The sequence below is a fragment of the Gobio gobio genome, assembly GCF_949357685.1.
Source record: "Gobio gobio genome assembly, chromosome: 9".
Taxonomy (NCBI): Eukaryota; Metazoa; Chordata; class Actinopteri; order Cypriniformes; family Gobionidae; genus Gobio; species Gobio gobio.
This window is the reverse complement of record NC_137115.1, coordinates 33,511,750-33,535,428: the sequence shown is the minus strand read 5'-3', so window position 1 is coordinate 33,535,428 and position 23,679 is coordinate 33,511,750. Positions and strand designations below refer to the sequence as shown.

The 23,679-nt window shown below is 38.4% G+C and overlaps 1 protein-coding gene across 1 annotated transcript in view; it reads left to right on the top strand.

The window, feature by feature from the left end:
- Positions 1–21,039, top strand: part of ppp6r2b (protein phosphatase 6, regulatory subunit 2b) — a 28,203-nt gene extending 7,164 nt beyond the window's left edge. The window contains exons 3-23 of the mRNA XM_079825431.1: positions 1,330–1,587; positions 6,294–6,480; positions 6,582–6,719; positions 8,411–8,476; positions 9,874–9,986; positions 10,155–10,268; positions 10,341–10,467; positions 10,575–10,727; positions 11,851–12,048; positions 13,439–13,503; positions 13,599–13,714; positions 13,907–13,992; positions 14,099–14,196; positions 15,947–15,998; positions 16,144–16,271; positions 16,360–16,514; positions 16,603–16,765; positions 16,847–16,920; positions 19,643–19,832; positions 20,000–20,101; positions 20,186–21,039. Of these exons, the coding sequence (XP_079681557.1) occupies positions 1,361–1,587; positions 6,294–6,480; positions 6,582–6,719; positions 8,411–8,476; positions 9,874–9,986; positions 10,155–10,268; positions 10,341–10,467; positions 10,575–10,727; positions 11,851–12,048; positions 13,439–13,503; positions 13,599–13,714; positions 13,907–13,992; positions 14,099–14,196; positions 15,947–15,998; positions 16,144–16,271; positions 16,360–16,514; positions 16,603–16,765; positions 16,847–16,920; positions 19,643–19,832; positions 20,000–20,101; positions 20,186–20,216 (2,583 nt within the window). The 5' untranslated portion in view covers positions 1,330–1,360 and the 3' untranslated portion in view covers positions 20,217–21,039. The remainder of the gene's footprint in view (positions 1–1,329; positions 1,588–6,293; positions 6,481–6,581; positions 6,720–8,410; positions 8,477–9,873; positions 9,987–10,154; positions 10,269–10,340; positions 10,468–10,574; positions 10,728–11,850; positions 12,049–13,438; positions 13,504–13,598; positions 13,715–13,906; positions 13,993–14,098; positions 14,197–15,946; positions 15,999–16,143; positions 16,272–16,359; positions 16,515–16,602; positions 16,766–16,846; positions 16,921–19,642; positions 19,833–19,999; positions 20,102–20,185) is intronic.
- The last annotated feature ends 2,640 nt before the right edge of the window (positions 21,040–23,679 follow it).

Genomic DNA, 23,679 nt, shown 5'->3' with positions numbered 1-23,679 from the left:
GGTGTTGGGGTTTATTAGCCTGACTTCGTCATACTCAGAGATTCTAGTCAGAATATGAGTCTGATACTGCTCCAATGGGCTGTGATTATGGGGCGTGTTTCAACCGAACCAGGAAAGAAAATGTCTCTGCACTCAATTGGATAGACCTACAACCAATCAGAGCAACAATACAGTGACGTATTTTGTGCAATGCATAATTGTCAACAGAACTCCACTGCATGCACGCTGGAAGAGGTAGAAGAAGATGAGTGTAAACAATCTATGCTGGTGTTGTAAAAAAAAATGTAAGGATACACAGAGTACTTACCAACACAATCATAATTTTTGAGAGAAATAGTAAAGGTGGATGCATAACTGAACATAAGTTCACATAAGAACATAAGTTCTCCGTTTAGTAAAGAAATTCAACCCAATCGTTCTTTGGTGACGTGGATGATTACGTTATTGTTGATCATCTGTCCATTATCGTATAAAGCCCGCCCTGTCAATTTGATTGGTCCAAACAGCTCTGGTTCAAGCATTGTTGCTCCACAACAGATCAAGTCCAGACTGAACTTCCCGACCTCAAATGTTGTGGGCAAGGCTAAGTTCGGCTGGCATCCAGGCTAGGGGTTTATATGAATGTATCTCTGAAGGCAATCGACTGTCTTCTGAAAAGTTTTGATGGCATTTTCTTTTCCTCTTACCTCTAATCTAGAAAACAAAATCATTGCTGTTCCATAAGCGCCACCTACTGTCAGAGAGTGAATTTGCATTTCCATTCATTCATGTATGTAGCATCTTTGTTTGGATTGTGATTAAAATGTAGTGGTTGCCTCTTATTTCAAATGGCTATAGATATATATATATTTTTAAAGGCCAGTTTTGCCTGTAATAGAACAAATAAGCAACATATACATTTACTTAAAGAAAAAAAAAATCGCTACCAGTATCCGAATCGGCCAATTTGCTTGTAAAAAAAATCGCAATCAGCCATGAAAAATTATGATTTGTGCATCTTTATATAATTTTAACCAGTGTAAGATTCAGTGTGGTACAGGGACAGTCCAACCCAGATGAAATTACATCAGCTAATAGTCTTTAATTGACTGATGCAACTGCTCTTCAAGAGTGTAATTACAGCCGACTCGCTAATGTTTAATAGTTGTTGTACCTGCTCTGGATTTTACTATGCATTATTTATACAGTGATCTGGTCAGGTGCATTATGGATTTTCTATTTTGACTAACGAAGGGTTAGTCAGTGGCCAGCAAACCCTTTAAAACATCACATCAGCTTGCTTATTCTGATATGCTTGAGTAACTAACAGCCTCTCTCTGTCTGTCTCAGGCACTATCTGTTTCTTCTATAGGCTGCAGTCATGTTCTGGAAGTTCGACCTGCACAACTCATCTCAGGTTGAGAAGCTCTTGGAGAAGGAGGATGTGACTCTACAGGAGCTGCTGGATGAAGAAGATGTGCTGCAGGAGTGCAAGGCCCAGAATCAGCGCCTCCTCCTCTTCCTCACTCGGGACAGCAGCATGCTGGAGCTTCTCGACCTCATCACGCACGAGCCCCCTACTGACCGGGAGGAGAAACTGCGCTACAAGTGAGTGAAAAGATGTTTTGGATTATTAACACTTTCTGAGCACCTCTTAAAGGTAGGGTAGGCAATTTTTGGAGTGGCTAGCAACAGCAAGTAAGCTTTGAAAGCATGAGATCCCATCCTCAAAACCATGCCTTCTTCAAAACATGTCCACAGCAGAGTTCGTAAAGCGTCGCGAGAGAGAGACAGCGTTAAACTACCTCATGTGTCAAAGCACGTAACATTACAATAATAATGAACATAAACAAATGAAAGAGCACTGATCTGAAATTTGAGTAACAAACTGCTCCGAGTATAACGTCATGGGTTTCTATCTTTTCCAAATTGAAGTAGTTATAGTGTGAACGCTGCACAAGCTTGTTTTGGTTCAGGAGGAACTCTAATGTGGCGTTCACACCGGACGCGATTCGCGCGAATAATTCGCGCTAATCGCGCGAAGGTGGACGCGTGTACATTTTGAGTTTACTCGCGCGAATCGCGTGTGACATTCACTGCACAACAGATGCGAATTCGCGTCATGGGCGGGGCTTCCGCCAGCAGCTCGTCTCGTTGAGAAATGGCTGACATGGGCTGTGTTTACATGTCTTTTTTTTTGTTCATATCTACTGTTAATGTGTGACAAAACGTAGTTTTAAGACTTTTTCAGTCGATAATGTAGTTGTTTAAAGCTCAAATCTGTGGTTTATTTACATAAACAGTGCCTATTTGAACATTTTATCTGCCGTTGTCGGAGCTGTGAGCTCCAGCGGACAGCGCGCTCAGCGCACGTGAAAGCCGGCGAGGGCAACCTTTCCTCGGCCAGTCCTTCTGCCGTCTCCCGCTGGCTCTGATGTCTCTGTGGTGTGTCTCGAGCTATAATTCGTCTTGTAACGGCCGATCTTTGGTCTCATGGATCTATAATTTGTTCCCTGGCAAATCGTTTAGGCTGAGGGCAAAGATAAGTTTCATTACTTTATATTTTTAGGCTATAACTGTACGTTGCAGTTGTAACGTTAGCCTACTAGCACTGACTTTGAATGTTTGACTGCATTGTTGCTTTGTTTCATGTATAGCTTGTTATACATTACTGATACTTTTGTATTATTGATCATACATAAACTTGCATTTAACAAAAAGAGACTGGGTTGTGTTTCATGTAATTTAATGTTATCACAGTGATAATCATATTGTCTGAACCAGATATCAATATACAGATTTTCTCTTCATTGTTGTCACTACTAGAGCAAGCTCCTGATTGGTTAACGCGGCGCGAAATATCCGCCAAAGTTCAGATTTTTCAACTTGAGCGTTTCGCGCGAATCGCGCGTTCAAAACGCTCAAGTCGCGTCCTTCTCGCCGCCTCAATCGCGCGAATCGCGCGAATCTCGCCGCCTCATTCGCGCGAATCGCGCCGCAGAATGCCATTTCGCGTCTCTGCATTGACTTAACATGTAAATCACTCGCGCGAATCGCGTCCGGTGTGAACGCACCATAAAAGGGGCTGCTGGTTCAGTTGCGGTGCTCGGTGACTGGCATCTGTATAGCATAACTCTTCATAGCATGAAACTCGCTGATGACATGTGATGTCTGCGTGAGCAGGGTGCACGGAGTTATGGAAATGCATATGTTGACAGGCAGGTGCAATGACAGACCGAATGCAATGTTTGGACGAACATGCGACCCTGTGTGACTCGCCATAGACATAAACGGAGAGAAGTAGCTCCGGCTGCAATGTTCTTCCGCAAGACGCATGAAGTTCTTTTTATTAACCTCTAGATCGCAAAAAGTTACGGACTGCAGCTTTATATAAAATGTTTTGAAACTTTGTCTGCAATGGAGAAAAAAAGTATTGATCAGTCCCATTAATTGACTGAAATTTGGACAGCTTAATTTTCAGACAGGCTGATTAAACAACCCATATTTGGCCAATTAGAGATTATGTAACAGGCTTATTAACAGATGTACATATACACTCACCTAAAGGATTATTAGGAAAACCATACTAATTAGGGATGCACCGGTTGACCGGCCAAAAACCGGAACCGGTTTTCTTTGTATTTTTCTGCCGATTTATCCGGAAGTGCGCCCGCGTGCACATAGCCTATATTGCAATCATTCGCGAACATGTCACTTGTGTGTTACAAACGGATTCTGGAGAACTGAGGAAGAGCCGCTTTCCTGCGCGAGCCTACCTCTCCGCGCCCTGCACAAGTGCAGATAGTGAGCGTTTGTTCAGCTCAGCTTCATCTGCACACACAACGCGTCTGCTAATGTCCGATTCGCGAACCAATGACTCATTTGAACTGAATCATTTTAACGACTGGTTAGAACAACTGATCCGTCCAACACTTGAACTAACGAACCAGTTTATTAATTTACTCAGAACTCCTCTGAAATGAGAACACAAGTGTGCTTACCCAATTCAGCAAGAGTGAATAGTAAGAATTAGTTTAATCATCCACAGTCATTCAGCTTATTTATTTTGACAATGTGTAGTGAAATATAATTTAGTGTAGACTGGAGTTAGGTGAGACCAGAACAAAGTTGTTAGCTAGCTGATAATTTTACTAAATTGTAATGGTAGAAAATTAGGCTATTTAGTAATTTTTTATGCTACTTTTTAATATTGATATGATTATACCAAAACAATTATCATTAAATAGTGTAAAAAATGAGGATCAAAAGAAACAAACATCAAGGTAGAGATCATACATAATATCAGATGTCAAAATAAGATAAGCAAAAATTACAAAAGTTTCTTTGCATTTATTTTACATGTATTGTCAGTGTTGCGCTCACAGATCACGTAGGTAGAGTTCTTTACTGTGTGTGTGGATGACAATGTCTGTCAGCCACCACCGAAGACCATTTTTGACCCAGGAAAAACCCTGCTATAGGATGATCATTTTTATTTGGTAACACTTTAGAATAATGGTCATTATTTAATATTGGTTAACTAAATTAGTTAACATTAACTAATAATGAACTGCACTTATAAAGCGTTTATTAATTTTGTTAATGTTAATTTCAACATTTACTAATGCATTATTAAAATCTCGTTAACATTAGTTAATGCACTGTGAACTAACATGAACAAACCATGAACAGCTGTATTTATATTAACTAACGTTAACAAAGATGAACAAATACAGTAACAAATGTACTGCTCATGGTTAGTTCATGTTAGTTAATACATTAACTAATGTTAACTAATGGCCATTATTCTAAAGTGTTATCTTTTATTTTACCTTAATTACATTGACTTAATTTGATTTAAAAAGCACCTGCTGTAGCATCTTAGTTTTTTTTCGTTGCACTAAACATTATTTGATTTAACATTTTGGAACAATTATATACTTTGGTTTTATTTAATTTCACTGGTAAAGACTTTTTTTCTTTACACTGAATTTAAAAACAAATGCTGATTTAAGTAACATCTTTGTTTGGATTGCAGAATATGCAGTTGTTGCCTTTAATTTCACCTTTCAGCCTTTAATTTCCAATTAAATTTCTTGTTAATTTCAGATTGCGAACTTGTTTTCATTAGCCAAAAGCCAATTTAGCCTGTTAAATACCAAATAAACATCTTGTTCATGTATACTTTCATTCTTTTATTGTGTTAAAAAAAAAAAAAAATCGGAAATCGGTATCGGAATCGGCCAGTTTTCTTGAAAAAAACGGTATCGGAATCGGCCATGTAAAATCATGATCGGTGCATCACTAATACTAATACTGTGTTTGACCCCCTTTCGCCTTCAGAACTGCCTTAATTCTACGTGGCATTGATTCAACAAGGTGCTGAAAGCATTCTTTAGAAATGTTGGCCCATATTGATAGGATAGCATCTTGCAGTTGATGGAGATTTGTGGGATGCACATCCAGGGCACGAAGCTCCCGTTCCACCACATCCCAAAGATGCTCTATTGTGTTGAGATCTGGTGACTGTGGGGGCCATTTTTGTACAGTGAACTCATTGTCATGTTCAAGAAACCAATTTGAAATGATTCGAGCTTTGTGACATGGTGCATTATCCTGCGGGAAGTAGCCATCAGAGGATGGGAAAAAATGCATTGAAGCAACTGCCATGTGATTGGTTGATTAGATCATTGCATTAATGAGAAATTGAACAGGTGTTCCTAATAATCCTTTAGGTGAGTGTATTCGATAATGACATATTTTTTGGCAATTTTAATAATAAGTTAGTCCAAATTAATTTTTAATTTTTTTGTTTCTTAACCAGACTGAATAATGAATCATTATATGTCCCAGAATTAGTTTAGTATTATATGCTATTACAGTATTTATTAATATTTTGAATATTAGCATTTATTTTTATATTTTCAGTTTTCATTTAGTTTGTTTTAGTAGTTATGTGCTTTAGTCAGTTTTTATTTGTTATATTTTGTATTTATCTTAAATGTATTTTTATTTTACTTCAACTTAGTATTTTAGTTAGTTGCCAAGGCAAACATTTAAAAGTTTTGTAAGTTATATATATTTAATAAATATATATTTTAATTCAGCTTTATTTCAGTTTCTGAAAACAATTAATAATAGTTTTAGTTAACCATAACAACACTGATTTTCAATTCTTAAATATTTGTAGTGAATTTTGAGTAAATATTTATTCATGTGCTGCCATTAAATTTGCATTATATATTGAATTTATTTAAGATGTGTTGGTCATCCTCTAGTCGTATATGTTTTTTTTCTCTCTGTCTCTCATGCAGGTATGCTAATGTAGCATGTGAGTTGTTGACGTGCGACGTGTCCCTTATCAATGATAAAGTTGGTGGAGATGAGTCTCTGCTGAACACAATCTATAACTTCCTAGAGCAGACGCCACCGCTGAACCCTCTACTGGCCTCGTTCTTCAGTAAGACTGTTGGCAACCTCATCGCCCGCAAGACAGAGCAGGTGCGCAAACATGCATCTCTTTTAGATCATTTGAACATTTTTGATTTGTATCTGCATGAATTTTTTGATCCTGCTCTTTGTTGATTCAAATTTTTCATCAGATGATCGGTTTCGTAAAGAAAAAAGAGGATTTTATAGGGCAGGTGTTGAAACACATGGACACGTCGGCCATGATGGATTTGGTGCTGCGTCTCATTAGCAACGTGGAGCCCGTTTGTCTCAGACAGGAAGTGCTTAGTGTGAGTACACTCAACCAGAGCTTCATAATATTTCTATAATGGACACTTTGGCTCTGTGAAATTTAAACTCATTATTTTGCTTCTCAAAAAACATTTCTTATTATTATCAGTGTTATCTTTTTATTTTACGATTCTTTGATGAATTGAAAGTAAAAAAAAACAAAAACAGAAATCATTTGTAACATCATACATTTCTCACATGTTTTTGATCAATTTAATGTGTCCTTGATGAATAAAACAAAAAAATCGTACTGACCCCAAACTTCGAATGGTAGTGTTTATAGTATTGAAAGCGTTTTTGATGATTTTAGTTCTTGTATTATCATTGTCGGAATAAATCATATTTTGGATTTTTATTGAATTGAATAGAAGTCATTAGAGAAAATAGAAATGAAGAAGACATGGTAAATATTTTCAAAAACAATTTTAATGTGACCTTCATAAAACAAAGTAAAAACTGTAATCTTTAGTTTTAAAGAGCACCTATCATGGCATTTAAAATGTCCCAAATATTGTTTTAGAAGTCCCCAACAACAGTTTTGCATGCATGCAATGACAAAAAAGACTTTAGTTTTCTTATAATATGCATTTATTTTTACCTGTTTTGACAGCGATTCTCAAATGATTCCTTTAGTGATTCACTTTTCAAAACCCCGCCTTTACGTGACGCTAATCTGCGGTGATTGGTCAGATGACCCAGTCAGTTGTGATTGGTATAGTCTGTGCAGATATTTTCGGAAACGGAACGCCCATCAAAGTCTTATAATGACAGTAATTTGTTAATATGTGTCAGGAGTTATGAATATGAAAACCGCGTCGGTACTGTTTGATTGTAATATGAGCCTCAGCTGATCTCATTCATAAAAAAACTCCTCACGAAGACTCGCGACAAATCAACATCCCTCAGGGCTTTTAGTTCAAAAGTGTGCAGATGAGGAGACATATTGATAGATTCTCATATGTCTGTGTCAAATTTCTAAACAGAGGAGTATTTTTTATTCAATACTTCCTCAAAATGGGCAGAAATAGCCTAATCATGAGCGATTGAGTCTCTTGTGTGTTGTTTTCAATTCATACTGGCAGCCGGATGGCGCTCTGTGCACATGTAATCCATATATGGTACAGACAGACGAAGAAGATACCATGTGCCATAATAAAAGTCCATAATAAAAGCTTCCTGAGATCGCGAAACATACATTTGACGACTAATAATAAACACTCAATCGCGACGATGTATGGTTTGTCTCAAAGCCACCTAGTCTTCAACTGCTCATCCTTGGGCAGATGAAAAGTTTGCTTTTGAGTCGCACTTCAGAACACAGCGTCTCGTGGCCATGATGTTTTCTAGTTTTCACTGGCGTCTTGGAGCACAATAAGTGGGCGTATCGTATTCAAATAACTTGACAAGTTGACGTCAACTAGTCAGAGAAAAAGCTTCGGTCTTCTAACGATTCTTAAAAATGACTCTTACTTTTGAAAGAAAATAACTATATATACGGTGCACTGTCATATTTCAAGCTATCACAGGATGTTTTTGTTCACTTAGATCTATGTTACACACTACATGAAAGGTAAATTTCAAAATTCCATGATAGGTGCTCTTTAATAGAAATCAACCCCTGGTTAATAAAAGTGCTCAAAACAAAATGAAACGCTTGGTATTCTCATTTATTTTCATGTCCTGTTTTCAGTGGCTGAATGAAGAGAGGCTGATCCAAAGACTCATTGAGCTCATACACCCTCACAGTGACAGTGAGGTCAGTCACTAGAGTTTGAAGAATGGGTAATCAAACAGTTGACTGAAAAAAAACTATGGAAGTCAATGGGGTCCTTCAACTGTTTGGTTTCCGACATACTTCAAAATATCTTCTTTTGTGTTCAGCAGAAGAAAGAAATTCATACAGGTTTGGAACAACTTAAGGCTGAGTAAACGATGACAGAATTTTCATTTTTGGGTGAACAATCCCTTTAAGGACGATAGTAGGGATGCACGATATTATCGGCACGACATCGGAATCGGCCGATAAACGCTTAAAATATAAAAATCGGCATCGGCCGATATGAAAAAATAATGCCGATATGATAACGTGTTGATATGCTCCTGCAATAACGCACGTGTGCAAGGACTGCTATAGCGATAAGATCACGTCAGCCGTGTGGTCATTCTTCAAGTGTAAACAAGCAAGTGCATTGCATGTATGGTGATTTATATTGTCAGTTTTTAAATGCTGCCTTGAATTTGTGAATCAACGCCGGATTGCCAGGTTTTCACAACAAAACTAGCCCAAAACAAGCACAATCGCGTCTCACCACTCTATAGCGCACGCTGCAGCCTCTACAGCAGCTGAAGCTCCTCCAGATCCTAGTGCCCGACCGGTAGAATGTTATATATAGCCTATTTAGTGGAGGCGCTGTTGTTACAGTAATAAAATGAAAAGTAGAATACACAAATAAATAGAAGTTACTTCTTTTTCTGAATAAATAAAGCAGTAATGATGTCAAAGCACAAGCATGACACTTGTAAATTAAATACTTTTACATACAGTTTATTAATCTGTAATACAATTTTATGAAATGGATGATGAAAAATAATCCAAGGAGTTCTAAAATAACTGTGAATATTTTTATCTGAAACTAAATACAGCATCAACTGATCCCATGCCACCCCCACTTCATGTGAACAAACATTAAATACAAAAATAAAATATTTAGGTTACAACTGCATCTGTCTGGGGTGAAAAATTACGGACTTTATTATTGTTATTTTCAGCGCTTTTAACATACTGTTATTTTAAAAAATAACTTTATTAACATTAATTTATTTTTAACATGTATCCTTTTAGTAAGGAGACCTCAGAAATCTGAAACCAGAATTAAAAAAAAACTTTTTTTTTGCTCAAAATGGTGGTTTCCAAACAAATGGAAAAAATAAACATATATCGGTATCGAAATCGGCATCGGCCAGAATGAGTTGAAAAATATCGGCATATCGGATATCGGCAAAAATCCAATATCGTGCATCCCTAGACGATAGTGATATTGTGTTTTTGATCTTGGTATATCTTGATAAAAGTCCTTATGCAACAAAACATTTGATTCCATCTATATAAATAGACATGAAAGATGACGTGTGTATATAAATGTTTGTTTACAGAGGCAGTCGAATGCATCTCAGACCCTGTGTGAAATCACCCGTCTGAGCAGAGATCAGGCCAGTCTGCTGCAGGAACCTTCAGAGACTGACCCTTTGCTCACAACACTAGAACTGTGAGTGTGTGTGTATGATCACTACCACTGTGTTCAGTCACTTTTCATGTCAGCTAGATGGTTTCTTACTGTCTAAGTGGGCAGTTGTCAGCCAGAATAAGCAGATTGTGGAGTGGGCTTTATGCTTGAACAGCATAACTAAACTGAAGTGTCTGGCTGCTGTTTCAGACAGCAGAATGTTGAGGCCCTGTTGAAGAACATGTTCGAAGGAGAAAAGAGTGAAATGTGCATCGTCTATGGAACGCAAGTGTTACTTACATTGTTGGAAACTCTGAGACCTGGGTGAGTAACACAAACACAGTTCAACAAACACACACACCATCACTGTTACTAAAGTATTTGTGTGTGTAACAGTGTTGAGCAGGTGACTGACCCGTGCTCTCAGGGATTGGAAAAGTCTTACACCGTTAACAACAGCATTTTAATGGGCATCCAACCGCATCTAAAGAACTTCCACCACCTCCTGTTAAACCCACCCAAGGTTGGTATGCTCCTCCGGTTTTATCGCAAGTCTTAAAAACAAAGTGAAATCACGGAAAAATGTCACATGGAGGAAGTTGATGTTTTTTGGACTCTCCCTGCTCTCAGAAATGTGCGATGTTGACCACGATGGGTGTTCTGGAAGAGCCATTTGGCAATGCCCGGCTGCATGCGTCCAGATTGATGGCTGCTCTCCTGTACACCAGAGCTCCCAGAATCCACCAAGAGCTCTGCCGACTGAACATGATCAACCTGCTGCTGGTATGAGTCAGCCTTACAAAGCTTACAAAGCCAACAAATAAATAAGATGTTTCCTTTCTTAGAGCCAATATTTTTTAATATTTAATATTTTACATTTTGCTCTTTCTGGATATTAAAGGATTTGTTCACTTTCTTTCTTCAGTCGAAAAGAAATTAAGGTTATTGAGGAACACATTCCAGGATTTTTCTTTATATAGTGGGCTTTAACGGGTTGAAGGTCCACATTTCAATGCAGCTTCAAAGGGCTCTAGACGATCCCAGCCGAGGAATAAGGGTCTTATCTAGTGAAATGTTCTGCCATTTTCATTTTTTTTAACCACAAATGCTCGTCTTGCTCTAGCTCTGTGATGCGCCACGCATTACATAATCACGTTGGAAAGGTAGCGACGTAAGCGGTAGGGCGAAATATTCCATCTCATTATTTTCTCCTCCAACTTCAAAATCGCTGTTTTACCTTTTTTTGTAAAGGGCATTCTGTAAATAAATACTGGGTCGGTACTTCTGCCTACGTCACACATGACCTTTCCAACGTGATGATGTAATGCGCGAAAATGACGATCGCTTCGCTAGATAAGACTCTTATTCCTTGGCTTGGATCGCCCTTTGAAGCTGCACTGAAACTGCAATTTGAACCTTCAACCCATTGGTTCTCGTTGAAGTCCACTCTATGGGGAAAATCCTGGAATGTTTTCCTCAAAAACCTTCTTTTCTTTTCGACTAAAGAAAGAAAGACATAAACATCTTGGATGACATAGCGGTGAGTAAATTAGCAAGAAATTTGAATTCTGAAGTGAACTTATGAATAAATGCTGTTGAACTTAATATTCATCGAAGAATCCTGAAACATAAACATGATGTTTCAGTATAGATATAGATCATATTAGATCATATTAGAATGATTTCTGAAGGATCATGTGACACTGAACACTGGAGTAATGATGCTGAAAATTCAGCTTTTCCATCACAGTAATGCATGAATTATATTTATAATTAAATTTAGATATATTATTTCTCAGCATTACTGTTTTACTGTATTTTTGATCAAATACATGCTGCCTTGGTGAGCATAAGAGTTCTTTCAGAAACATTTCCATTTTCTTTCTTAATCTCTTTCTCTCTGTAGGACTTGTTTTTTAAATTCTCCTGGAACAACTTCCTACACATCCAAGTGGAGCATTGTGTCTCTGCCATCATTAACCAGACAACACCTACTGGAAAAACACATGAAAGTCCAGATCAGATTCAGCTGGAAACTCAAAAGTCAGACACACAAAACTCAGACAAATCTGACATGTTCACAAGCTGTGACTTGATAAAGCATGTAAGCATGACCCTCACTTATTGAAGCTAATGTGTTCTCTAATATTTTTGTATAGACTATACTCATATATAGTAATATACAATAAAATAATAAATTAGTAATATATGTGCCTCACTACTGCTGAATCTGCAGCACCATGGAAGCAGAATATTTTAACCAAGTTTTAGTCACTTGAATCACTTGCTAGTGAATCTGACTCACTTGGTAATTGAGGTGTAGTTGTATGTTTGTATACACCGATCAGGCATAACATTATGACTTATTGTGTTGGTCCCCTTTTTTGCTGCCAAAACAGCCTTTACCCATCGAGGCATGGACTCCACTAGACCCCTGAAGGTGTGCTGTGATATCTGGTACCAAGATATTAGCAGCAGATCCTTTAATTCCTGTAAGTTGTGAGGTGGGGCCTCATGGATCGGACTTGTTTGTTCAGCACATCCCACAGATGCTCGGTTGGATTGAGATCTGGGGAATTTGGAGGCCAAGTCAACACGCTTCTCAAACCATTGCTGAACCATTTGTGTTTTGTGGCAGGGCGCATTATCCTGCTGAAAGAGGCCACAGCCACCAGGGAATACCATTTCCATGAAAGGGTGTACATGGTCTGCAACAATGCTTAGGTAGGTGGTACGTGTCAAAGTAACATCCACATGGATGGCAGGACCCAAGGTTTCCCAGCAGAACATTGCCCAAAGCATCACATTGCCTCCGCCGGCTTGCCTTCTTCCCATAGTGCATCCTGGTGCCATGTGTTCCCAGGGTAAGCGATGCACACGCACCAGGCCATCCACGTGATGTAAAAGACGTGAATCATCAGATCATGCCACCATCTTCCATTGCTCCGTGGTCCAGTTCTGATGCTCACGTGCCCACTGTTGGTGCTTTCGGCAGTGGACAGGGGTCAGCATGGGCACCCTGACATACGCAACAAACTGTGTATTCTGACACCTTTCTATCAGAACCAGCGTTAACTTCTTGAGCAATCTGTGCTACTGTAGCTTGTCTGTTTAATCGCTCCCCACGTGCATCAATGAGCTCCTTCCTCTGACCCAGTTGTTTAGCCATCACAATTTGTCCCTTGTCAAGCTCACTCAAATCCTTACGCCTGCCCATTTTTCCTGCTTCTAACACATCAACGTTGAAGACAAAATGTTCACTTGCTGCCTAATATATCCCACCCACTAACAGGTGCCGGGATGAAGAGATAATCAGTGTTGTTCACTTCACCTGTTCACTTTATGCCTGGTCGGTGTATGTTTGCATGTAAACGTGTAAATTATTTGTGTGTGTATGAATGTATAATATTTACAGCACTTATGGCATCAATTGTCAAAAATGTAAATACAGTATGCAGTATGTATAGGTCATTGAAATAATTGTTTGTGTGCAGCTACTGAAGGACTGCAGGCTGGTTCAAAGGATTTTAGATGCTTGGGAAGAAAATGACAAAACACAGTAAGGACAAATTTAAATATCTGTGAGCTGAAGAGTCCATATGCTTTTGCTGGTTGAGTGTCTTATGATCTTATATCTCTGTGTGTATGTTATAGGGAGGCTGGAGGCATGAGAAGAGGGTATATGGGTCATCTGACCAGGATTGCCAACACAGTTGTGCAGAATGCAGAGAGAGAACAAGAACAAACCCAAATCACTCAACTAATAAAAGGTAGCTGAGGGTGGATTTGTGTTATATACATATGTATGTATTCGTTTATGTGTATATATTCCTTCTTTAATGCATCCATGCTGAATAACAGTATTCATTTAACAGTATTACTCTTACTGACCCCACACTTTTAAACAATATTATTTATTACTTTGTTTTCAAATATTTGGTATATTTCATTGTGTATGACAGAGCTACCAGAGGACTATAAAGCACGCTGGGAGCAGTTTGTGAATGAAACGCTAACGGAAACTAACAAGAAGAACACTGCAGACCTGGTGAGATTTTGCACAAAGACATGTGCTGTGAAATCATAGGAAGTATTTTAACATCAAAAATGACAATCCGTGAATGACCTTTTAATGAGCATCTTTCTCTTAACAGGTGTTCTCAGATTATCAGATCCAGCAGATGACGGCAAACTTTGTTGATCAGTTTGGATTGAATGGCGATGAATTCGGAGAGCATGATGGCAACATCAGGTGATTCCTGCACAAAGGTTTAGATTTAGAGTTAAAGTAGATTAAACTATTGGTCACCCTTTAGATTAGAATAAGTATTAATATGTGCTTCATAAATACTAATAAAAAGCATATCAGTCCCTCCAGAAAAACGCGATTATGCGATCGCATGATTTAATGCATAATCAGCCAAAGTCCGCATATTTATGCGGGGGCCGCATTTTTTCAAATACGCCGCACTTTCGCCGCATAAATTGCCTATTTCCGCGTGCAAAATATGCGGGGCTAGCATGATTTCATAATCCCCACATTTTCGTTGCAAAAAAGTCATATATATTAGCAGAAAGTTGAAAAATGCTCGTTTTACTTCACACAAGAGCCGCCATTTCCCCCTAGCCGCCATGGGAACGTTTTGAAGTGACGTAATTACCCGACGGCGAACGTCATCGAAAAGCTGAAAAACCCTGTGGTGAAACCATAGATATCGGTGAAACCATGATGAAGCACGCAAATTCCCATTTGCCAACAAAAATAACAGCAAAAGACAGCGCAAAGCAGTTTCCCGGTGTGTTGACCAATTTCAAAACACAGCATCATGAAGCTTCGAAGCGTTATGAATCAGTGAGTCGATTCAGCGGTTCGGAGCGTTATGAATCAGTGAGTCGATTCAGTGGTTCGGAGCATTATGAATCAGTGAGTCTATTCAGCGGTTCGGAGCGTTATGAATCAGTGAGTCGATTCAGCGGTTTGATCGCCAAAGTCACGTATTTCAGCAGTTTGACACGCGATCCGAATCATGAATCAACTCGCTGATTCATAACGCTTCGAAGCTTCATGATGCTGTGTTTTGAAATCGGTCATCACTACACGGTCTTGAGAGTGTACCGTGCATTGAGCCAATGGAGGCCTTTCTGAGCCATCGGATTTCAACTAAGGCCTAGTCCACACGTACTCGGGTGTTTTTATAACCAGAGTTTTTCCTCCTCCGAGGTCTGACGGGCATCCAACGACATGAGGGAAAGTCATTAATGACAGAATTTTCAATTTTGGGTGAACTAACCCTTTAAGAGATTGCACTTAGTGCATTGGAAGCACTCAAATGTCTGTTTTGTATAGCTACCTCTGTAAAACAGGAAGTTATTTATTCATTTTTTTCAGAAGTTGTAACATATTCCTTTTGTAAAGCTACAGAACTTGTTTGACTCAATGTTTTGTAAATTTGAGCCATGTGTTTATTAAGGTCTTCAATAAAACAAGATGAGAACTTAAATATTCCCAGCACTTTCTGTGATGATGTGCTTTTTTTCTCTTTTTCATCAAACCGCAGTTTTTGCAAGTTCCCGCAATTTCATCGCATAAAAATCACGCATTTTCCATCGCATTTTTTAAGAAAACGTGCCGCATAATCAAGGATTTTTGCCTGCAACAATCACAAAAAAAGCCACATTCACACAGGACTGGCCAATATCCTAGTAATACACATGATAATAAGCAACTAGTTAATAGTGTGAATTTGACCCTAATTTAAAGTGTTTACCAAACTATTAAATATAAATGTTAAATAAAATGTATACAAATCTTATGTATAAAAACTGCATGTTCTACCATATAAAGTTTTACATTTGGTGCCTCATACACGCGTGCAGTCACCTGATTCAATTTCATTTCATTTAAAAAATAATTTAATTTAAATATTGCTTCATGTTTTTAGCAGGTTTAAACTCTGACATTGGTAATTTGAGCCAAGTTTTTGTCTGGTTTTTTTCTGCAGCGCCACATTTGATCGAATCACAGAGATCAACTTTAATCTGATGGGCAAGGGGGTGAGTCCTAACTGTTTCTATATTCTTTATATTATTATATAATTAATTGTTCTATATTCTTATTACATTTTGGGTTATAATATCACCATATTTTTGTGCTTGTTTTCTTCACGTTGACACTCTTTTGGATTCTCTTCTCTCTCAGGCGAGCTCTGCGATCTTTGAGACTTGCACAAAGGAGCGAATCCGGCCGTTTGATGATGCTGAGGAGGAGGAAGATATTTGGGAGGATAAAGAAATCAACTATGCAACACAAGTGAAAGCCAGAAGCAGGTTCATAAAACACACACACACTTACACTTACACTCACACTCGAAACATGCACGGCTCTGACTGCTGTGTGTGGTTTATTTTTTAATAGGTTTGGACTGGTGACAAACGCTCAGAAGAGTGAGGTGGACGGTGGTTCTCGTATGCGTCTGGGGTCACCGGACATGGAGTGGTTTCCAGAGACCAAACAAAATCCAGACAAGACCAAGAACCAGGACATAGACAAGCAGTCCAGCGATATGCAGAGTATGCTCACAGCTCACATGATCTAGACCTAGACATCTCACCTGATCTTATATAATAACTGAATGGAAAATCGATTATCACCCATCAGGTCCTGGATGGACAGCAAGTTTTGAAGATGACTTCAGCTGTCGGGATTTTGCGAGTATTGCCATAGATACGGGCTCTAACGTGTGGGGAAGCTCTACTGCCCAGCTCAGCGAGACGGAGGAGAAGGGATGGGCGACTTTCACTGACTTCCAGCCTTTCTGCTGGTGAGGGAGAGACTGTGTTTTAGTTGATATTGTGTATTCAGGTCATGTAGACACTGTGCTAAACGTTCTCGTGTCCTGCAGTTCAGATGCAGGACCCAGATGCAGTTCACCTGTGGACCCGGAAAATCCAAACAAACAGAGCCAAAATGAAGAAAGTAAGTGGCTTACTTGCTTATTTCTTTAAAAGTATATTCATGTAAATGTTTTGCATTGTTTCTCCTTATACTAATGAACAAAAAATACTTAAATTGATGTAATGTTTTTTTTTTGTAAATAAACACTATAAAATGTTACCAACTTTTATAAGCATCTTGCATTATTGCGTAAAAATTATAATTCTCTAATATATTATTCTTACTAAGCATTTAAAGGAGATAATGCATTTATTGAATTATGTTTGTATTTAACTTTAAGTAGTTAAGTCGTTTTTGTACAAATTAATTTCACCCTCTTAAGTGCTTTAAGTCTTATAAAGAATATTGTTTGTTTTATGCAAGACTATAAGATACTTATAAAAGTTTGGTATTATAAAAGTCATCATTGTTATTATTATTAGTGGTAGTAGTAGTAGTAATAATAATTCTTATTGATATTTTTATTAATGATATATTTCATTTTTACTTTTAACCCTTTCATGCATGAATTATTGAAAGCATCTAGATTTTTTTAAAAAGATTATTTGTATTACTTTAATATGATGCTAAAATTGAAATCCATTTTCATTTTTATAAAATAAATTTTTATTTAAAAATTATTTAACTGTGCAACAAAGGCGTAAAATGGGACAAAAAGCCACAGATGACAGTATGTAACATTTGTGTTTTTATTATGTCATGTTATGCTATGAATATCAGCTCAGTTATTAAACACATTAAAATTACAATATAACAACGATAAAACACATATTGTAGGAACTATAACGGTAGTTACATATATGCGGAAACCTAGTAGCAATATGGACTGGGCTTTGCTGGCACATACTCCTCATCAATGCTGTCACTGTCCTCCGGGATATTCTATATTATTTTGTACTGAGTGCTTGACCTATGCTGTTCTTGTTTGGAAGGCAAAATGCAAATTTGTCTCGGTGTGTATGTGTAAAGTTGCCATTAAATGCCGTAATATGTAATTTTGAATGGTTATTTATGCTGATATATTTGTTAAATGTCTTTTTTATTACAATATAAGACAATTCATACCATCTTTTCAAAAATAGAACAGATATACTAGCAGGTTACAGAAATCAGACTTAATGCAAGTCCACTGTTGCATGACGTCCACAGACATGGACAGCTAGTTTTTGGTGTATAAAAACTACATTTTACTCTAAATTTTAGTTTATAAAATACTAACATATTCATCATAGTTCACTGTACATACTAATATTTTTTTTTTATAGCTCAATTGACCTCCTTGTATGAAAGTTTTTCAAAGATATGCCTGGGGTATTTGGCTATTGCTGTCAGCCATCTTGGATTAATGATGTGTATCAAGCAATGAATATTTGGAATACAAGACAGTAGCCACTGTTACAGTATTGCTGTCAATCTATTGACACTTGCCTCTAGTGGTTTGGAGAACATTACCATGCTAAATGAACTCTAAATGGAGTTAAATTGAATGTGGACACCATGCATGAAAGGGATAAACTTTTTTTATTTAGGGTTATTATTTTTTTTTGTATTGCTTATTATACCAATATTGTTATTTAATGCATTAATGTATCCTTCTAAATGCTGTTAGTCTTAAGAATATTATTTTTTAAATGTAAAAGGCTTATAAAATATTGGGTGTTGTTGATAATAATTATCATTTAAAGGTACACAATGTAACATTTGGCTCTCTAGCAGATAAAAAACAAAACTGTATACATTTTGCATAAGAAAATTGTTTTGGTTGTGCTTTGGTCCTGTATAACTCTGCGGATTAATATCAATAGTGAGTTTTATGCTCATAAAACATTCACTACTTGACTTAAAGGGGTAGTTCACCCAAAAATGAAAATTCTGTCATCATTTACTCACCCTCATGTTGTTCCAAACCTGTATGACTTTTTGTTCTGCTGAACACAAAATAAGATATTTTGAAGAATGTTTGTAACCAAACAGATAGAGCAACCATTGATTACCATAGTAGGGAAAAAATACTATGGTAGTCAATGGTTGCTCTGTCTGCTTTGCAACAACTTGAGGGTGAGTAAATGATGACAGAATTTTCATTTTTGGGTGAACTATCCCTTTAAGAGATATAACCAGATTAGATGGAAAGGATCTCCAGCTGACTAGCTGAAGATGTTACTGTAGCTATACCTATTAATATTTAGACACGGTACTTCCTTGAAAATAAATCCCAGCACAGTGTTAAAACAACCATAATGAAATGACCCCTTACAATAGATAATGCTTTACAATGAATCCTGTTATAAAGCTACATATGGAAATGTATCTGTTCAATAAAATACATTACTCACCTGTTGAATAATAAAAACTCCATCTCTAAGTCGACTTTACAACATTTCAAACCCTTCAGTTCTTGCCATCTCTGAAAAGCCGATGTTGATTCTGGTTTTATTACAAGCTCTATCGTGCTCTCCTTTTGCAAGCAGACTCGACAGGTTCGAGATCCGTTCTTGCTTGTTGTGATAACCATCCTGACTGGTCTAAAACATAAACACTCATAATAGGCTTACCATAGTGAACCAGGGTAGGTCAAAAACACATTTTGGAAGATGGATTCAACATTTAATTGACTCATTATTTACATGTTAATTTTGTATGAAAAATTAATATTTTATTCTTTGCATATTTATGATACATTTGATTGTAAATGTTCTCGAAATGGTCCATTAACATGAGTTAATCAGCGTGTGTGTTGCAGTTAAAGGCTCGTCAGCGTGTGTTTGGAGTGTGTGTGGGGCGAGGAAGGCTCCGCTGGTGGCGTCCGACAGCAGCTCCAGTGGGTCAGACAGTGAGGAAGAAGAAGACAAAACCAACATCATCACAGAGAGCGTTGCCACGGGCAATGCCAAGGAGAGCATTACAATCAATGAGAAAGCGGTCTTCAACAGGTAAAACAATACACATTCTTGCATTCATCTACGCATCATTAAACAGTTTGCAGACAGTTGTTAAAAATTAGCAGCTACTTTGACATCGACTCGAGACGTGTCAGAAGACTTGATATAACAAAATGTGCTCAATGATGTGCTTATCGGTTTCTTCCACTGTCTTCCAGTGACGCTAATGCCAAAGCAACAGGTGGCACGGCAACAGATATCATAGCAACAGGAACCATGGCGATACCCATCACCGGTACTCAGTCACCCAAGGAGCAGAAGTAAATATAGATATATTTGAGTGTCCTCCTACAGGAAACTACTGGACGTGTATTTAAAGTCTATAAATATGTCTCATTCTACAGGGGCGACTCCAGTAGTAACAGCCCAAAGTAACGGCGTTTGACTCGCCTCCATTACCATGAAAACCGTTGCCCCACTCATGAAATGTTAAATGCTGTGGTTTCCCTGTTTTGGCATTTGCTGTTCCCATCGATCTGCAGTGTAGTTACGTGGGTCTTTTTAGTTTGAGCATGAGCGGTACTCTAGATGATCTCTGTCTTTTTTAATGAAGACATCTTCACTGTTGGAGCACTGACCTTTGAACCCTGTGAGAGCGGCCCCACTACAGTCTGTGTGTGCGTGTTGAGTGTTGTGGAACTAGAATAAGATGCGCATCCACTGGTGGATTCTCACGTATGGATAAAAATGCTTGGTGCGTTGACAGGCGTGATTTTTATGTTTCTAAACCAGTATTTTCTATTTAGAACAAGGCATGATATCAAGTCTGTGTGTGTGTGTGTGTGTGTGTGTGTGTGTACAGGTATATGTGGTTTATGAGGACACAATTCTGTATAATGAAATGGGTATTACAACGTAAACATGATTTATGAGAACGCTTCCTTTGTCCTTGTAAACCAAATGGCTTAAAAACTGTTTTTTTGTTTGTTTGTTAATTCAATGGGTAGTTTTAGTGTAAGGGGACAGAAAATACAGTTTTTACAGGAGTCCCCTTAAACCACATATTCAAGAAATCTTTGTGAGGACCAGTTTGAGTTTTAGACCATTGGAACGAGGACAAAGAGAGTAAAATGAGAACCTTTCTGAGAAACCCTTTAAAGGAACACGCCAACTTTTTGGGACTTTGGCTTATTCACCGTATCCCCCGGGGTTAGATAAGTCCATACATACCATTCTCATCTCCGTGCGTGCCATAACTCTGTCTGACGCACCCACCGCTAGCCTAGCTTAGCACAAAGACTGGAGGTAAATGGCTCCAGCTAGCCTACTGCTCAAAAAGTCACAAAATAACGCCAACATTTTCCATTTTACATGTTGTGATGTGTATAGTCACAGTGTTTACAAATAACAAGGTTACATGAGACAGTCATCTTATATACATACTGGGGACTATATTCTCAGAAGGCGCAGCACTGCTCTACTTCTGCGGAGTGATTTGCTCGCAGCACCTGAGAAGCCCCGTTGTTACTTCCGTCAACAAAACCAACGTGACTAGGTAGCTAGTAACGAACGTGACTGTTGATCATGGCTGACTTTGTGGAATTGTCAGAGGATTTTTACTTGGTATCAAACCAAAATCCAGAACCATATCGCTTTGAGCCAGAATACACAGACGAGGAGTTACAAACTTTGAAAGCTGATACACAAGACGCCCAATTAACTCTAGCACGCTCATTTGTTACTCTGACAGTCAGAGCGCGTTCGTGACAGCACAATACTAACATTACAGGGGATACATAGAGACAGAGCGACACGCGTCATAATGTGAAGGCCACGCCCACCGGGGGGGAAAACAAACAAACCGTGTCCATTGACTTTGCATTGCGGGAGGCTGCCTCCTTGTCATTTCGGACTTATTACAAAAAACTGAACATTGTATAAAAGCTGATATGTGACAAAGTGAACTGCAAACAAGCTAAACAAAACCCAGATGCAAAAACCCAGACGTTTTTATAAGCTGTTGACCCAAAAAACGAGCGTTTAAGGACAAAAAAGTGGATTCAGGCCATTGAGACAGAGCGCTACAGGTCATATTACACTGATAACTACGGCGACTAGAGGGGAATGTAATCAACGACAGGAAATATCATATATAAAACGGACATTTGGATATTTGACTTAACAGTGACAAAATGTTTACTGCACACATACACATACTGAGACATACTGAGTGTCAGGATCCCAAAATTTACCCATTCATCCTGCTGAAGCGTCACTTCGTATTGCCTGTATCCACTTTTATCTTCTTAAACGCTCGTTTTTTTGGGTCGACAGCTTATAAAATCTTATTTCTGTGTTTTTTAGCTTGTTTGCTGTACACCTTGTCACATATCAGCTTTTATACATTGTTCTGTTTTTTGTTATAAGTCCGAAATGACAATGAGGCAGCCTCCCGCAATGCAAAGTCAATGGAGAGCGTTGGATTGTTTTCCCCCCCGGTGTGGGCGTGGCCTAAATACGCTCTGTCTCTATGGAGCAGGGGAACAACTGCAATACAGTAGTGACCACCCGATTCATGTAATGGTGTCACAAACGTTACATTAGATCTAGCTAATGGCACTGTTACAGTAGGCTAGTCATCTAAAAACATAACGAAACTCTTACCGCAGCCGCAGGTGATCCGCTTTGTCCCGTCTGTCTGTTCTAGTAATTGTTGACTATTACTGCTGCGAGCAAATCACTCCGCAGAAGTAGAGCAGTGCTGCGCCTTCTGAGAATATAGTTTGCAGTATGCATACGTTTATAAGATGTCTGTGTCTCATGTAGGTGTTATTTGTACACGCTGTGACTATACACATCACAACATGTAAATAGGAAAATGTTGGCGTTATTTTGTGACTTTTTGAGCAGTAGGCTAGCTGGAGCCGTTTACCTCCAGTCTTTGTGCTAAGCTAGGCTAGCGGTGGGTGCTTCAGACAGAGTTATGGCACGCACGGAGATGAGAATGGTATGTATGTATGTATGGGCTAATCTAACTCTGGAGGATACGGTGAATAATTCCCAAAAAGTCGGAGTGTTCCTTTAAAGGCCTGTTTGAGGGTCAAGACTTGGTTTTAGGGAGATGGTTATAATTAGGGTTCGGGTTAGGCGCTTAATTGTAATGGGTATGGTTCTAGAGATTGCATTGTGTCAATGAATGTCTTCACAAAGATGTGTGTGTGCGTGCGTTCTGTCTTGATCAGAGTCTCTGTTTGCTGTAGCCCTTGGGCCCGGGACTGATTTGATTTCAGTACTGATTTGTTTGCACTTACATTTCCATCACATTTACGTTTCCAGTTCGGCCCACCATCCACACACACACACACATATATGAGCAAAAATAATTGGGAGCGGTCTCAGTAGTTCTGTGTTGTTGTGGGCTGTTTTTACCTTAAAGGAATAGTTCCCCTAAAAGTAAAAATTCTCTTATTTACATGCCGTCATGTATGACTTTCATCTGCCCTTACGAAAATAAATGGTTAATTTGTGGTTACCATGGTTTAACTATAATAACCATGTTTTTTTGGTTTTATTTGTAGTAAAACCATGGTTCATTTTCGTAAGGGTGGAGAACACGAGATATTTTAAAGAATGTTCACGCTGATCTTTTTCATGGAACGATAGCGCAGAAGTCGCATGAACCAACGTTTCACGCATGGAAAGAATGTCATACAGGTTTGGAACGGCATTATGACGGTGAGAAAGGATGACAGAATTGTATTTTTGAGTGAACTATCCCTTTAAACGTGTTTATGTAAGACTGTTTGACTCTGTGCTTGTGGTTGGTATTTGAACGAACTCTCAGGTGAACGTCGTGTGTCGGAACGAATCTGTGTGCATAAAAAAACCGAGGGCGCGT